This window comes from Sinocyclocheilus anshuiensis, unplaced genomic scaffold (genome assembly GCF_001515605.1).
Source record: "Sinocyclocheilus anshuiensis isolate Anshui unplaced genomic scaffold, SAMN03320099.WGS_v1.1 scaffold697, whole genome shotgun sequence".
In the NCBI taxonomy this organism is placed as follows: Eukaryota; Metazoa; Chordata; class Actinopteri; order Cypriniformes; family Cyprinidae; genus Sinocyclocheilus; species Sinocyclocheilus anshuiensis.
Genome location: NW_015538036.1, coordinates 401,563 through 418,387, shown reverse-complemented (window position 1 = coordinate 418,387; position 16,825 = coordinate 401,563). Strand labels below are relative to the sequence as shown.

Sequence of the window (16,825 nt, the reverse complement as noted above, 5' to 3'; positions counted from 1 at the left end):
TTTTTTTTTTAACTATATAATGCAGATTGGTGTTTTACTATACCAGTCAATTATTGCTGTAGGAATGTCCATGCATTTGTTAACATGTTGTGAAATAATTTGATTGTGAACGGCACAGTCACACATAAGTTGTTCCACCATCTGATCTAGCAAGGAAGCTTATATCTTCCTCTTTCTCTTTAAAAAAATAATTGGGAGAAATTAGTCTTTCCTGTTTCTAAAAAATGTCTCTAGTTTTGTGTGGTGCACATGAGTGGCAGGTTTGAGTTCATTGGCCTTCTATGATATTGGCAAATCACTGGCAGCCTTTAATGGCTCAGTGCCTTCATCATTTGTTACTTTCATGCTGTTTTCACCTCAGTAGTCAACCTAATGCTCAATCTACTCTCTGTACAGCTTTTGTAATTAATTAAGGCCCAGCCAGCCAGCACAGCTAATGTTGTGCCCCACCATCTGAAGCACACCAAGTTACACTCCATTCCTTTATGATGGTTCAAAAAGTAGATGTTTGGCAGGAACGCTGGCTGCTCTAGGATCTGCTGCCAGGAGGCAACTTTGCCTTGCAAAAGAACAGCTTGGACTGGAGACATGAGGAAGTGAGAGGAAATGAGGGTAAGCTGAAAGAGCGCCATATTCCCAGGTGTGTCTCCCTTGCTCAGAAGTTCAAAAGTTCAGTGCTTTCAATAAACGGTGGGATAAAATGTATGGTAATTCCGATATTGTAGTGCTTTCAGAATCCAAAATTGTTTATGTATCAGGCCATCTTAAATTATGAGGCACTCTTATCGCGGCGCTCTTTGGGTGTAATAATATGGGGGTTGTTGAAAGCAATCTCAGGGCCGGTGTTGTACTAACCAGTCAGGCACCCCACTGAACAGCCTGACGAGCCAATGGTGGGCCGGCACAAAGGCTGCTTTGTCATAAAGCTTACAGGGGTCGAAACCCAGCCGACATGATTATACAGAGTAGTTATTATCAGACCAAGTCAGAGGCCAATCTGAAATGTACACAATAGTGTTCATGTGAGTCTTTTTGTTTATGGGTCAGTGACCTGTTTTTTTTTATATATATATTAATTTAATTAAAAAATGAAATTAATAAATATATTGACTTGAATACAGTGATGAGCAGCCTTTTAATTCCTGTATCAAAATTAATTTAGATATATTTTTGATAAATGTAATACATTTTTCTGATATCATAATGAAGAAATATTTCATAATTAAAAGAAAAAAACCTTATTATTTAACCTTGTTATTTAGCTGCATTGTGTCCGATTTTTAAAATGTCATGTTTATTCATGTATTTATATTTAAATATATTTGTATGTATAAATAATGTTTTTGAATAATATTTATGAGTTACTAATAATTAATGATATTTGTAAACAAATTATTTTTTACCTTGAAAAATTTATTTTAATTTTTTATTTATTTAATGATTACACCACATGACATTTTTAGAGTCATTGAATTCCAAACCAAACCTTTATTGAAAATTATTTAAACTTTTTTTTTTAAACCAATAGAATAGATTATGTATAAGCCAAATAAATAAATATATAAAATACAGCATATTTTTTAAATATTTTAGTTTCCTTTTTTATAGACTTATGTGATTTGATTATATGAACTTTTTATATTCTATTAACTGACACAAAACTGCAATTAACAAGTTCTATGTTGCAGTTGTTATTTTTAAATGGTTTAATTCCTGAGAGTTTTTCGTCTTTGGTTTTTTGGATCCCAGCTGAGTTGAAACCCTTGGTTGGATTTTTCCCCTCACGCATGTGGATGGAGGCCTTTGAGACCACGTTCATCTCACTGCTGCTAAGCTTGCATGACGTTGGTTTGGCACCAGGTGAAAATGCATCTCGTTTCCACAGTGTAAACATACATCAGGGAGCAAAATGGGAGTAAACATTCCCCGAGCCACCTGATAATGATTCCTTGAGGTGAGACCATAGGGAATGAAGCCAGAGCTGGAAAAATCCAACAGCCCACTTCGAGTCTTGAATTTGCTGGTGAAAAATTATTCACAGTCAAAGTTCATTATATTTTTCTTTCCGGTAAGCATCACAGATCTCTCTTGTGAATTGTACAAGCTTTGTTTTGTTCCAAGGTCAGTGGCCTGCCGGTTTTTTAGAGGAATACAATACTCTGCGTCTGTAATATATCGATGTGTGGTTTGTACTCTGAAAATGAAAAGAGGAACTGTTTCTTGAATTTGTGTCTTTTTTTCTGCTTCCTTGTTCTCCTTCGGCTTTTTCAATTTCCCGCTCAAATGAACAAGCTAGCGTGCAAAATTGGTAGGTGTCCTTCGTAATCGACAATGTGTACACTCTGCATTTTAAAAAGTGTTGACAGCTGTCTCATTGTGCACTTTTCTGAGCCATAATCTGCAGTCATTCAATATCGAATTCATTTTATGCACTGTTTAGGATTTACTTTTGTGTGCTTGCATTTCACATGGCTTCAAATAAGATGGACAATTAATTGTGGGTCCCAGTATAAAGTGGCTTGGTCTAGTGTTTCCTCTTTGGCACACGCAGAGGAGTCAGCAGTCAGTGATGAGGCTGAGTAATGGGTTCGAAGATCACTGTTCACGGCACGCTGACATTTTCTCTGGTATTAAAGTGTTTTGATGGGCCCATCACTCTTTTTGATGTGGATTACTGCAGGATTGGGGACAAAGATTAGAAGGATGGCTATCTTCTGCCCTCCAGCTGCGTTTTTTTTTCCTTCATATTGCTTCGCTGAGCCTGGTCTGAGAACAGCAGGAGGGCGGCTCATCTGAGGTCTGTTACTAGAGATCTTCAATCAGTGACAGTCTTAGAACTCAAGCAGGTATTTTTTTTTTAAAGTAGAAAAGCTATCAAATACTGCCTTTTGTAAGCTATATATAGAGGTAGGAAGACAACATGGCAGGTTAGATGTCTTTTTTTGTTTGATATCCCACAATCAAATGACATCTGAAGGAAAGTCAATTTAATTTATAAATGTTCTACCAAGAAATAACCATCAAAGTCTTTAAATATTTGCTCAGTTATCGGTCAAAGCTCAGTTTAATTAGTTCTACATCATTTGACATGACGTCATTGTGCTTTGGAAGTCTTTTCAAAAGTTTACTTACAAGGTAAAGTACAAAAACATGATGAAGTCACTGACTGACTGGCTTATTACTTACATAACTAAACTGTGTATGAACAGAACTGTATTAAAGGGATAGCTCACCCAAAAATGAAAAGTTGATGTTTATCTGCTTACCCCCAGGGCATCCAAGATGTAGGTGACTTTGTTTCTTCAGTAGAACACAAACGAAGATTTTTAACTCAAACCGTTGCAGTCTATCAGTCTTATAATGGAAGTGAATTAGAATCACGGCTTTGAGAGTCAAAAAAAATGCACAAACAAAACCAAATTAAACCCTGCGGCTCGTGACGATAGATTGATGTGTAAAGACACGAAACGATCGGTCTGTGCAAGAAACTGAACAGTATTTATATAGTTTTTTACCTCTGATGCATTGCAATGTCTGAACTGTCCTGAGTGCGTCCTCGACAGCCACCGCGTGACGCATCTTCTTCTTCTTGCTTTACGGCAGATCGCAGACTTATAAGTGCATTACCGCCACCTATCTCTCAAATGGACCATTGACACTCTATCTACAATCTCAATTAGGAGTGATTTAAAAATCTTCGTTTGTGTTCTACTGAAGAAACAAAGTCACCTACATCTTGGATGCCCTGGGGGTAAGCAGATATGCTTATATGCAGATATGCAGATATGCTATCCCTTTAAACTGATAATTCATTCAAAATTGAGCTTATTTACTTACCCTCATATCGTTCCAAAGCCGTATGACTTTCTTCTGTGGAACACAATCAAATATATCTAGCAGAATGTTTATGCTTCTCTCTTCCATACAATGAAAATTAGGGCTGGGCAAAAAATATCGATATCTCGATATTAATCGATTCTCATTTTTACGGAACAATATCGATTCTTAAATCCCAAGAATCGATTAGTCTAGCCTGTTTTCAGTTAATGGACGGAACATTGAAGGGTACTTCCCATCCAATATATCGCAATAAGCATTGTGCTTTGGTACTTTTCATATGAAACAAAGTCTCAGATTTCAAATTCTGTCCATTGTATTGCAGTATTTAAACAATAAATGCCGTTTTGGCGCTGTTTAATGCGGAGTGACAGATTGCTGTACAAATCACTATATCCAAAATAATCGGCATTGAATCGAAACTAATCGAATTGGTAATCGAATCGAATCGCAAACTTGTGAATGAGAATCAAATCAAATCGTGAAATTTGTGTCAAAACCCAGCCCTAATGAAAATGGATGGAGACCAAGAGCTGTCAAGCTGCAAAATAACAAACAGTATAAAAAACAGTTTTTATTCACTAAAAAAACGTTGGTCACGTTCACTTTCATTTTATGGAAAAGAGCTGATTGGACATTATATCTTCTTTTGTTGTGAATAAGAAAGTAATATTAGTTTGGAATTGCAAGAGGTGGAATAAATAATGACTGAAGTGTCATGTCTGGATGAACCGTCCTTTTAAATGCTTCAAACATGATTAGAAACGTTTTTGTTCTACGTTCTAGCGTGAAGGTATCCTCTTAATGTGTCGGTCTATAAAATAAAGACAAAAATATCAAACATTATCAGTCTTTTATGGTTTGTGACTTTAGTATAAATATGCAATAGAGCAATAATGGATGCTGCATCTACTTTACATATCATTTACAAATATTCCCTTGGTCAGCAAGAGATGAGACATCTGTGTGTCGCTCAGTGGATGAAATGCTGGATAATGGCTGTGCAGCACAGCAAAGGTGCACTGAATCCTAATGGCAACCTGGACTGGTGTTCAGCGGCACACAGGAGGGAGGGTCATTTGGAAGAAAATGCATCAAATACAAGAAAAGACTAAATGTACAATAGTGAAACCAAGAAAAAAAGAACAAGCCCTGAAGATAGTGGCATTTGATTAAGGCCCCTGGTCATCAGTCGCCTATGTTCATTACTTCTTGGCAGTCATATAGGTGATTTTGCCATGACACAAGGTCAGGCTAATGCTGAGGATTTTGAGAATGACATTCAAACCTTGCCTGGGAAAAGCTTGCTCAGGCACAAGAAATCTGTATTCAGATCGCGCTAACCCACTTAAATATTCATCCAGAGCAGTGCTGGCTGGTTAGGACTGTCCGTGTGTTACGCTAATGGTACTGAGTGCACCTGGCATTGTGTTTTCATTAGGTGCCAACCACTTAGTGAAGGATCTCTCATTTTTTGACAGTTTCTTACCTGCCATCCTTTAATATTTGCTCTTTCATGCTCATTCTAAACCCATTGTGACACAATAAAGGCTTCCTATCTGACAGGAACACCTCTGACCTTATTTGCACACCTTGTAAAGCTTAATTTAATACAAAATGTGATTTCATCACATATGCATATGTTTTAATCATTTTTTAATTATGTATTGTGGTAGGAGAAAAAAAGATGAAAATGACAAAAAAAAATTATAAGCACTGGATTGAAAATAGTGTAATGACGCTATGAGAATTTGCATGCTTCTCAGCTTGAATGGGGATTGGACTTTAACAGGTGATAGGGCACATCAATAATTAGCAGTGATCCTTATAATAAAGGCATGCACGAGATAGGTGCCTAAAATCATAAATGTGGAGCTGAATCAAACACACACTCTGCAAATGCGGTTTTCCAGATCAGCATAACAACCCCATGTGGGTTGAGTAATTCAAATCTCTCTCTTGGCTCTCCTGGCCTAAAGATCTATTCAGTCGGGCCTGGACTGCGATAGGTACACAGAAAACAGACGCAAAAGGGAAACAGAGGCTGTTCACATCCCTCCCTCCAGCCCTCCTCCACAACCTGGCTCAAGTTTCACTGCAAAAGTTGGAAGCCTTTTTGCAAAGAAGTAACAAAGAACAACATGATCCCTTGCAGTAGTGTGTCTGTGAGTAAAAACTGAGTTGCTGGCCCTCTTTGTTTACATAATTTTTTGATGTGTCCTTTAGTTCTAAACATGCAAATTAAGTCATTATTAATGATAGGCTATTTTGCCTCATTGAGGTTGAGCGGGAGTGTAACTTGCATTTAAAGCATGTGGGGTTTCTCCTTAGTATCCTATGGGAATAATTACAGAGCAGGATTTTCTGCTGAATGGGTTGTTGACATTTAGGCTCATTCATAACCTGGGCCATGGAGCGTTGCTTCAGAGCAGCCAGTTGCGTTACAGAGTTATCCTATTACATTTTCTTTTCGTTTTTATTGTTAAAAAAATATTTTGTCCAATTGGCAATTTGGCAGTGGGTCTGATCTACTCACATTAGACCTCCATCATGTCTTTGCTCTGCCCTCAACATCTGTATAATATCCGTCTTGATGAAAAATTTAATAAATCTGAGAATTGCTATAGTATTGCAAAGAGATGGTGTTAATGATTCAGATTCGGATTTATTTCAAACTCCCTCAAAATACTTTGTTACCAGACTATAAGCAAATGTTAATTATTAAGGATCAGCTTTATTATCCATCATTGATAGTGTTACTGACCTAATTTTTTGTGCTTCATTCGGTTTCATATGTGATGCAAGTCCCAGGGTGTAATCCTGATTATGAATCTGGAAAACTTTATCAGAGATTTTAATTTAACAAAGCCTTCTTTATCTTTATCTTGTAAAGGAGTAATCAGCCCTCTAAGAAGTTGTGCCTTCTGGTGCACAATGTAAAAGTCATAAGGTCATAAGATGTACTGTAGTTGCATTTCCCATGATTGTGGAAACTGTTTTAACCCTGGTAGGTTAAAGGGCAAAGTCCAATGACTGCAATTAACGCTGATGTGGATTCAAACATGATGGGTCTATTAAACATACTTACTCAAAAACTGCACTATTCTTGATTTTTCTGTTCACACACATCTACTGATGCCTAATGCTGCTTTTTATATTCAGAAAAAAAACACTGTGAAGTTTCATTTATATGCACTGAATAAATGTTGGTGTAGGATTTACATTGACACAATTTTTATTCCAAAATTGCTAGTAAATTTTGAAGTAGAAATACTGAAACAGTATTTTCTTGTAAAACATGCTCCAAAAATGTTCATTTTATTTTCAACTATCAATTTTTAGTGTTTGTCACATTGTATTTACAGACTTGATGTTGAATTATGTAAAAACATTATAAAATACAGAGCTGTCAAACTACTGTGATTAATCATACAGCAAATATTTCTTATAATATTGGAATGTCATGTCAGAAGATTCTTATTTTTAAAAAGCTTTTTCTTCACTATAGAGCGGATGGCTCACTATACCATCAAGCAAATTGCAGCCACGATGACAATGACTAGGGCCCTAATTAAAAAGTTTAATTTACTACACATACTGGAGCATGTGTGACGCTCACGATGTTTTCAGCCTCTGCCACCTCAAAATAGGAGTACATCAGGCACGTGCACAGGTAGGGCTCAACCTGTGCAGAGCACATGCCCTTTTTGCCCTTACACTCCGAAGTGCCCCGTTTTTGTTGATGGTGTTTTTTTTCCTTCAATAAATCAATGATATTGGTCACCCTTTACATCTGTCTGTCTGCTTATATATATTATGGTTGTTATTAATAGTGAATAAATCTAAAGCTTTTGAGACTATTATTTTGTGTTATTTCATTTGTCATTAAGGGGGGTGGGGTGGGGGGTCCTTTTTTCAGTTTCAGCACATGCCCCTCAAAAGGTCTGTGCACGGCCCTGGAGTACATGAACACATAAACACTTCACTTCATGAGCATTTTACCATTTAATTTGAGAAAAACTATCCTCATATCATATACAGAATCAGGGCTCGCAAAATTTCAAAAATCGCTGGTAGCCCTTCGGGCAGACAGTCTTCAGATTTTGGTAGCCCAAAATGAATTTCCTAAAGGGAATAAATAGCCTACGAGATGGGAGGATAAAAAAATATTTCAATACTTTTTCTCGCAATTATATCGTTGGGTAAGGTGTATAGACAACTGTATATAAATTGCGGGCATCAGGGAGCCGCTATTGAAACCTCTTTCGATTGCGCGCTCTCGTGTTTCCTGTGCCCACTCTGAACAGCGCTTCCTCTGGGCAAGCTCTTTAATGTCCGTTGTGATTGCTGTGGCTCTTCATCACCATGGTGCTCCAGATTTCAGGAGCTCAAGAGTCCTGCCATACTGACATCTTGATACGCACATTTGCCCCATCTTCCATTCAGAGCGGACGGAAAGAGCTCTGAAAAGGACTTTGGGAACTGCCTGACTCGTATAAGAGAAAAACATGCCATGTCTATTGTTGGCTGGTTGCCAAGCTATGTGTGACGATGTTTGCTGTGGGCCGTTGTGCTCCGCAGGCCTCTTTCTAGCTGACACGACCCCCTCCTCTCCCGCTGCCCTGCCCCCAGCACTGCTATGGAAACTGGCACAGCTGAAGACCCATGCCCTGCTCTCACTGAGGAGTGTCACTGACAAAAGCATTTAGACATGCCTGAACGCCAAAAGCTACGCTGTCAGAAGCACGAGGCATGACTTTCTGATATAGACATTTAGACATTCTTCGAAACATTTGGGATAATGCAAGTACACAAGTCAGCAAAATATATAACACTGTTCTAGTGGTTTTTGGATATTTTAATAAAAAAATCTTACATATTGTGCCTTTATTATGGAAATGTTCCAAACCAGTATGACTTTCTTCTGTAATGGAAGTAAATGAGGACGGGTGCAGTCAAGCTCCAAAATCTCAAAAAAGTATTATAAAAGTGATCCATATTACTTCTTCTGAAGCCATACAACATCTTTGTGTGAGGAGCAGACTGAAATTTTAGGCTTTTTTGTGACAATACTGTCATCTATACCAGTGGTTCTCAAACCTGTCCTGGAGGACCCCTAGCCCTGCACATTTTGTATGTCTCCCTTAACTAACACACCTGATTCAACTGATCAGCTCATTAGTAGAGACTGCAAGACATGAATTGGGTGTGTCTGATAGGGAGACATACAAAATGTGTAGGGCTAGGGGTCCTCCAGGACAGGTTTGAAAACCCCTGGTCTATACTGGTTCTCCACTAATTCATAAGAGAAGCAGCAATGTATTGTATGTAATATATATATCAGGGGTAACCCCGATAGGAGGAGCCCGATTCGACTAGCAAGCTCACAGTCGAATATTCGCAGAGGTGTTATGATCATGCCATTTTGGCTATATGGGGTTGCTCAAATGTCTGATTTCACATAGAACTACCGGTTTTCTCCCAAAGTTAATATACAGCCTATTAAGATAATGCTGTAAATAAGAATCTGAAAAGAAAGAAGCTTTAAATAAATATTTTAACGTGCGTGAATAAATCCAACCACCCCTATGGATTCTATGGATTTAAGTTTCACTTTCCATAATCCGTGACCAACAGAGAAGCATCTTGGTGGCAGGAATTTAAATCTTTAACAAGATTCAAATTGACACAGGCAGAGTGAAAGACTGGATTTTTTCGATCAGGTAGGGGACAAACAACAATGCAGAATATTAATAACTATGACTGGGACTGTCATATACATAACATTATAATGAGAACACTAGGGGTGTCCCTGACTAAGGATTTTCATAGTCGAATCATATGTTTGGGGGCGGGGGGCAAAATACATTACCAAGAGTAAAGTCAGACATTCGACAGCCATAATTACTGACGCACAGGGAAAATGTGTAACGGACGCCTCGCAGATACAAAATAATGTTTTGATTAAAACGTAGTTAACATTAAACATTAGCGAAACCCTGTTTCTGCACGTTGTTGCGTGAAGAACACGTCCACAAAAGGAGTTCATTCAGAGCCGCGCAGACACATTCAGGTATTTGGGGAATTTTGTGCAGATAGCCTATAAATCGTAATATTAACGTTATGTTGTATAAATAACTAAGCGTATTTTATATGAGATAAATGATGAGTTAAATCCCATTGATTAAAAACCTGCTATCATATGCTTCATTCTACTGGTTATCTTCAGGGCGCACAGCTCAAAACAGAAATTCAGAACATTAATAACTACTGTCATATGCATAACGTTATAATGAGAGCACTATTGTAAAACATTTTGTGAATTCTTAGGGTTTCGCTGACGTTTAATGTTAACTATCTTTTAATCAAAACATAAAACATTATTTACCCCGTTTGTATCTGCGAGGCGTCCGTTACACATTCTCCCTGTGTTAACGTAATTATGACTGTCGAATGTCTGACTTGACTTTTGGTAATTATAATATATATATATATATATATATATATATATATATATATTTCAGTCAGATCTTTTCAATTAATTGGTTGATTCCATTCATAAAACTGGTCTAAATGTTTTGGATCAGATGGATCAAGTTTGTGAATGGGCCTAGTCATTAAGCGTAACATTTCCGTCACATGCTTGAGGTATTCGGCCAATCACAACGCACTGGATAGCTGGCCAATCACAGCACACCTCGCTTTTCATTAAAAGTATCTTGATTTGTGCGTTAAAGATGCACAAAAGCTTGTTTGGAACATATAAGGTTGAATAAGTGATGACAGAATTTTCATTTTTGTGTGAGCTATCCTTTTAAAAGTCTGCTGAAGGTGAAGTTTAGCAGTGAATTTTGATTGTTGTTTTAGTCTGTTTGTTACACAGGCTGTCCAGTGGCTTTAGAATAAATGACTTGGAAACTGATTTTATTGTACTTTTTGGTCTTTTTTTGTGCTTGTCAGCCCCAGTCATCATTCACTTTTAATATGTGGAAGGAAGTGGCCAGGACATTCTTCAGAAATTCATGTTTTGTGTTACATAGAAGGAGTCAAATGCATTTAATTTAGGCCTAAATGATGACACTGTTTTCATTCTTGGGTGAACTACTCCTTTAAGATGACTCAGGGAGGATGTCTGCTTTCTCTGAACCTTTCAGGCCCCAGATAAAATGCAAATGTACTGTCTCTCGTTGCTGTGGGGCCTGATTCCTGTCTGGGTGACAAAAGGTGGAGCAGGCAAGAATAAGAGGCCCTGCGTTTTGTATTTGCATCAGAAAGCCCCATCCCGAGGACTCCTTTTCCTTTCCCGTGTTGTTTAGCTTTTTGTTTCTTTGCCTAAAAGCTATTGTTATCTCCATAGAAAGAAACCTCCCAATAACAGCCACATTAAAAAGAGCCAGAAATGTTGCAGAGCTGTGACATTTTGAGAGGATCCTATTGGGAAATTCCTCACAATATATGCTGCTTGTTTGGCAGAGTTACAAGCTTCAGGGGCCCAAATGTGCTTGTCGGTGTATTATACTGGTGTGTTTGTTGTGATGCTTTTGAATGGCATAGCGTGGGAGTCATTGTTATCCACCCTGATAATATTATCCTTAGAACAGCACTGAATATCTACAGCATGTGGGAAAACATAGCTATCATGCTGTTTTGTGTTTAATCTGCTGAAGTAATAGGTCTTTTTTATGTCATTCAGCAGAATTCTTACATTCTTACACAGCTTGATATTAGTGATTAAATGTGGTTGTGATGTTGAGCCTGACTTGATTTTGTTGGCGATTTGCAACCGTTCAGCTTGGGTGACTGTTGGTTTCTGGCAGTGGTTCAGAACGCATGTCGTGACTTACGGAGACTGAGATGGGAACATGTCAAAGGGGAATATGGAGTCCTGCCTTTTGGCAATATGTTATAGAGGAGTAAAACATTAAAGATTAATCTTCTCTTCTAATTTTAGAGCATCATGTCATTTTCTGAATATTACTATTCTGAAATTCTATGCAACAAACCTCTGCTTAATGTTAAGACTTTTGTATTGAGGTGTGTACTGTATTTAGTCCTATTTTGTAAAATATTTAATGTGCTTTGAATAACCAGGCTCTTGAATATTTGGTTGTTAATGCTTAAATATGACAACAATCGTTGTTTTATTTATTAATTTTTTTCAGTGGTCAGTTTGCCGTGGTAAAGAAATGCCGTCATAAAAGTACTGGAGTGGAGTATGCAGCCAAATTTATCAAGAAAAGGCGCAGCAAATCCAGTCGGCGAGGGGTCTCCAAAAACGACATTGAGAGGGAGGTCAGCATCTTGAAGGAAATCCAGCACCCCAATGTCATCACCCTGCACGATGTGTTTGAAAACAAGAACGAGGTCATTCTCATCCTGGAGCTGTAAGTCATTGTTTTTCCTTGCATTTACTGAATCATGAAATCATTAACAGCCTCCATTTCTAAAAACTAAGAACTCAGACTGGTAATAGACACTGTAGTGCATGAACAACTGGCTCTTGTAGAGCTCTGGAACATGATAGTATAAATAAATGTATAGAATACATTTTCAAGGGCTTCTCACTGAATTCAGTAGCACCAACCTTTACTTGCAAAGCAAACACTTGACAAGGTCAACAGTGGGGGGTTGAGGAGAACCAGTCCATTGAGTAGGTGAACCAGTTTTGTCTGTTGTACTGTGCACATTCATACACTACTGCCAATGTGTTCAAAGAGAAAAGATATGTATTGATGTCTGTACTGTCTTAACTATACTGGTACACAAAGACAAAGACCTTTGACTGATTAAGCAAAGTTTATTTTAAGTAATATGTGCATTAAGTTTATATTACAGGTTATCTAAAAAATGCAGATGTAAAAGCCATTGAGGGCTGCATCCTGACTAGACTGGTGTCAGAGTTGCTAATAGAACTGACATTACATTTGTTCATTTTTTTTTTTTAATATCATTATATGTGTGTGTGTGTGTGTGTGTGTGTGTGTGTGTGTGTGTGTGTGTGTGTGTGTATTGGACAAACTAGGATGTAGTATTATCCTATTGTGCTTCAAGAATCACTTCCTAGAGTAACCAGTCTAACTTGAAAACCAACATCTAACATTAACGTCTAACATTGCAAGCAACTTAAAGTGTGACCCAAAGGACAAATGAAAAAATAATCAAGCCATCGCTGAGTCACTCATCGTTACATTGTGTGTAATTCCTCATTGTCTGAACAGAATAGGTTTTGAAATATGCAATTATTGTAAGGAGCTTTGTAATTTGATATTTTGCAATTTAGTAAATACAGTAAGTATTTAACGGAATCAGTGTCTGGAATGTTGAACCTTAACCTTTTCAGCAGAATTGTTTTGTTACACATAGATTACGTGAAGGAAGTGTCTTTCCTCAGATCCTCTTGAATTGTCTCCTCATCCAACTGGTTTTCTTTGCTTCTTCATACCATGTGACAAAGGGCGTCCCTGCAGCTATGTTCTGAGCTCATATTAGGTTACACATTACTCATCAGTGAAGCTATTTTGTTTACTGAAGAATCTGGAGTTAAGTACCTTGCTTAAGGATATAACCACACAGTCCTGACCTCGGAACTGAAGGTCAAGTTTCATTTTCAGGTCATTTGGCGTCCTCTCAAAACCTTTGTGCTGCCAACTAATATTGTGAAGTGAGATGTTACAGACTATAGTGTGTTGTTGTTTTTTTTTAGTCTCAGATGGCATACTCATGGACCGCCCACAGTCCGTTCACTGACCGTCTGAGGCATACAAAAATAGCATGTGCTGGCTGAAATCTGATTGGCTGGCACTACGCAACTTCCGAAAGTGAAAACGGCTTTTTATCAGTTTGCCTGGAAAGAAATTCACAATTTCAAGGTAGCAGGTTGATACAATGAGAGCACTTTTGAGGAAGAACTAAGATCCACTCTAAATGGCGGTTTGTTGCTTTACATGTCGTTCAGATGGTATTTTCTTGATTAAGTGGCTGGTTCTTTGCCAGTACAAGCTGTAATGAGGACTAGACGAGTCAGAAATCTGGCTACAAGCCTTCTGTTATTCAGGGTGGGGGCTGGTGTTTTTCTTTCCGTTTCTGTGAAGGGAATAGAGACATATCTGCTGCCGGTGTTTTTGCAGCTGGGTGGCTCATCGCTGCACTTTGCTCAACCTCACAATTAGCAGCAAGCGTTATCATGTCATCAGCGTGCAGCTGGTTTGCAGCTTCCTTCTGCTGAATAAATACATGGCCAGATCATCCTGTTGGTCCTCTCCCAGAAGCCATGATTATAGCACTGCCAACATCCCTTTCTGTCAGAGTGAATCACTCAGAAACATTAGAGAGATAGGTTCTTCTGTTTAATTAGCTAGACTCACTCTATGTGATATACTGTATATTACTGTTTATTTATTTTTTACACTATAGTGATCTCTTATTTCAAAATAAATTTTCCGGTAATTTTATTGGTCTTTTTCTTTCTATTTTATTCAGTGAAAGTTGATTTGTAAGGTTTATGATTCTCACCTAAATCACTTTTTTTTTACCTATTTATCCATTGTCTTCTATCTGTTGTCCGCATCTGGCTGTTCCCCGTGTTAGTGTAGAACTGGTTTGAAAGGTTATATTGATATTTTAATTGCGAATGTTTAGATTTCTTTTTTTTATTATTCTTGTAATTTGCTATTTGTTTTTTTTACTAATTTGTCAGTTGTATGCAACTAGTTATTGTGTTCTTTGCTGCTGTCTTGGCCAAGTCACTCTTGTGTTTAAAGGAATAGTTCACCCAAAAACTTTTGTCATCAATTACTTACCCTCATGTCATTCCAAACCTGTATGCGTTCTTTCTTATGTTAAACACAAAAGAAGATATTTTGAAGAACCAAACAGTTGTTGGTCCCCACAGTAGAGAAACACTTCCATAGTAGAGAAAGAAATACTATGGAGTCAATGGGGACCATCAAATGTTTGATTACCAGCATTCTTCAAAATATCTTCTTTTATGTTCAACATAAGAAAGAAACTCATACAGGTTTGGAGCAACGCGAGGGTGAGTAAATGATGACAAAATTTTCATTTTTGGTGAACTATCCCTTTAATTCTCAATTAGTTTTATCCTGGTTAAATGGAGATGATCAACTAACCAACTCTATTGCAAGTGTCAGCATCTGTCCTCTCTCTATACAGTGTGGCAGGTGGGGAGCTCTTTGACTTTCTAGCTGAGAAAGAGTCATTGAGTGAAGAGGAGGCCACTGAGTTCCTCAAGCAGATCTTGGATGGAGTCAGTTACCTACACTCCAAACAGATTGCCCACTTTGACCTGAAGGTACTGAGACATGTTTGAGTTTCACCCCAATGGCAGACTGTGGCGATTAGCATCGCTGTGGACCAGCCACAACAAATCAGTTGAGGTGCTTTTATCTTCCCTGCTGGTTATCCACTTATTTCCACCCTTTACATAATTGCTGGGATGGTCATAAATTCAGTCCCTGTAATTTTTAACAGGTTTTATTGCAGAATCACATTAATATTCTAGTAGTCTTTGTTTTGAAAGTTTCAGATGTAGATTGAGTTTTTACCTCCCACTAAAACCACTTAACCTGAATAACCAGTCTAACTGAAAAATGAACTTCAAAGCAGCCGACATTCACATTAACCAACTTAACTGAGACCTAAAGAATAAAATAAAATAGTCAAGCCGTCACAGAGTTGCTCATTATTAGCATTTTATTTCGAAACCTTCATGTTACTCTAGCAACGGCGTTTAAGTAATTAGATCCACTGCTTTCAGAGCAGTCATCCACACAGCTCTCCCTAACATTTCTGTTAAATATTTTGAAGTCATTGGAGCTTTTAAGAGTTTAGTCCGTGCATGAATAAAGCCCACTGAAGGAAGTATTGTTTCTATGGAATGTCCAGGCAGGGATCTGTTACTGACTGGCTTGAGTATGCCTGTGCTTTCTAGTGAACGTTTCTGTAGCTTTGCATGTGATTTCCATGTGTTATGGATTTCCTGCTCTCTCTCTCTCACTCCTGCTGTGTTTTTGTTCTGCACCTATCATTAGTTCCTCTGATTCTCTCTTTTGCATTCTCCCTCCAATTCTTTCTCTGTTCTCATCTCTCTCAGCCGGAGAACATCATGCTGTTGAACCGGAGTGTGCCTCACCCGCGCATTAAGCTCATTGACTTTGGCTTGGCCCACAAGATCGATTTTGGCAACGATTTCAAAAACATCTTTGGTACCCCAGAGTTTGTAGGTCAGTGTCATCCGCTGGTCAGTCTATAGAGATGTGTTGTAATTACACCCGCTCTTATTGTTATGGTCCTCTGTCCAATCCTCTCTTTTCTTCTTTCATGTGTAATCTGAACCACAAGCCTGACATAACTGTAAAGAAACACCATGGATCACTGCTTTGTGACCCAATGAATCCTGCATGAATTGTAAACATGTAAACATGAATTTTATATACTAATAATAAATTTTTACTTTAAATAAAATTATAATATAGTAATTATTTACAATTACGTAATTGTGGATAAGTGAATTGTATAGTATAAATACAATTATATAATAATTATATACATATATTGTTTTATATTTGTTTTTGTTTTTATGTTATTATTATTAAATATTTGTATATTATTTTTATATCTTTGTTACTATTTTACATATTGTTATCTATTTTACATCTTTTGAAAAATTAGTAAACAATGAAAAAAATACAATTGGAATCAAATAGAAACTAAAAATGTTAAGCAAATCAAAACTTAACGTATGTTTTAGCTTCTTTAAAGTAGGAAGAGGCATCCTGGGTTTTTCAATTTTTTTTAAAGAAATGCACATGTACACTTGGCAGTTTTGTAAAGAAATTCATGGCATAGACATGCATTTTCTTGTGTTTAAGCTTAGGCTTTTAAATCAACAGGTTTTTAAGAGAAACATTATTTCAGTCAAGTGTGCCCCGTCTTTAAATGGGATTGTATGTTGATGTGTTTGTGTTGG

General features: G+C 37.5%; 1 protein-coding gene across 1 annotated transcript in view; it reads left to right on the top strand.

The window, feature by feature from the left end:
- The window catches only part of LOC107680553 (death-associated protein kinase 1-like), an 80,260-nt gene that overhangs the window by 20,391 nt on the left and 43,044 nt on the right, over window positions 1–16,825 (top strand). The window contains exons 3-5 of the mRNA XM_016476491.1: window positions 12,000–12,221; window positions 15,010–15,148; window positions 15,950–16,079. Of these exons, the coding sequence (XP_016331977.1) occupies window positions 12,000–12,221; window positions 15,010–15,148; window positions 15,950–16,079 (491 nt within the window). The remainder of the gene's footprint in view (window positions 1–11,999; window positions 12,222–15,009; window positions 15,149–15,949; window positions 16,080–16,825) is intronic.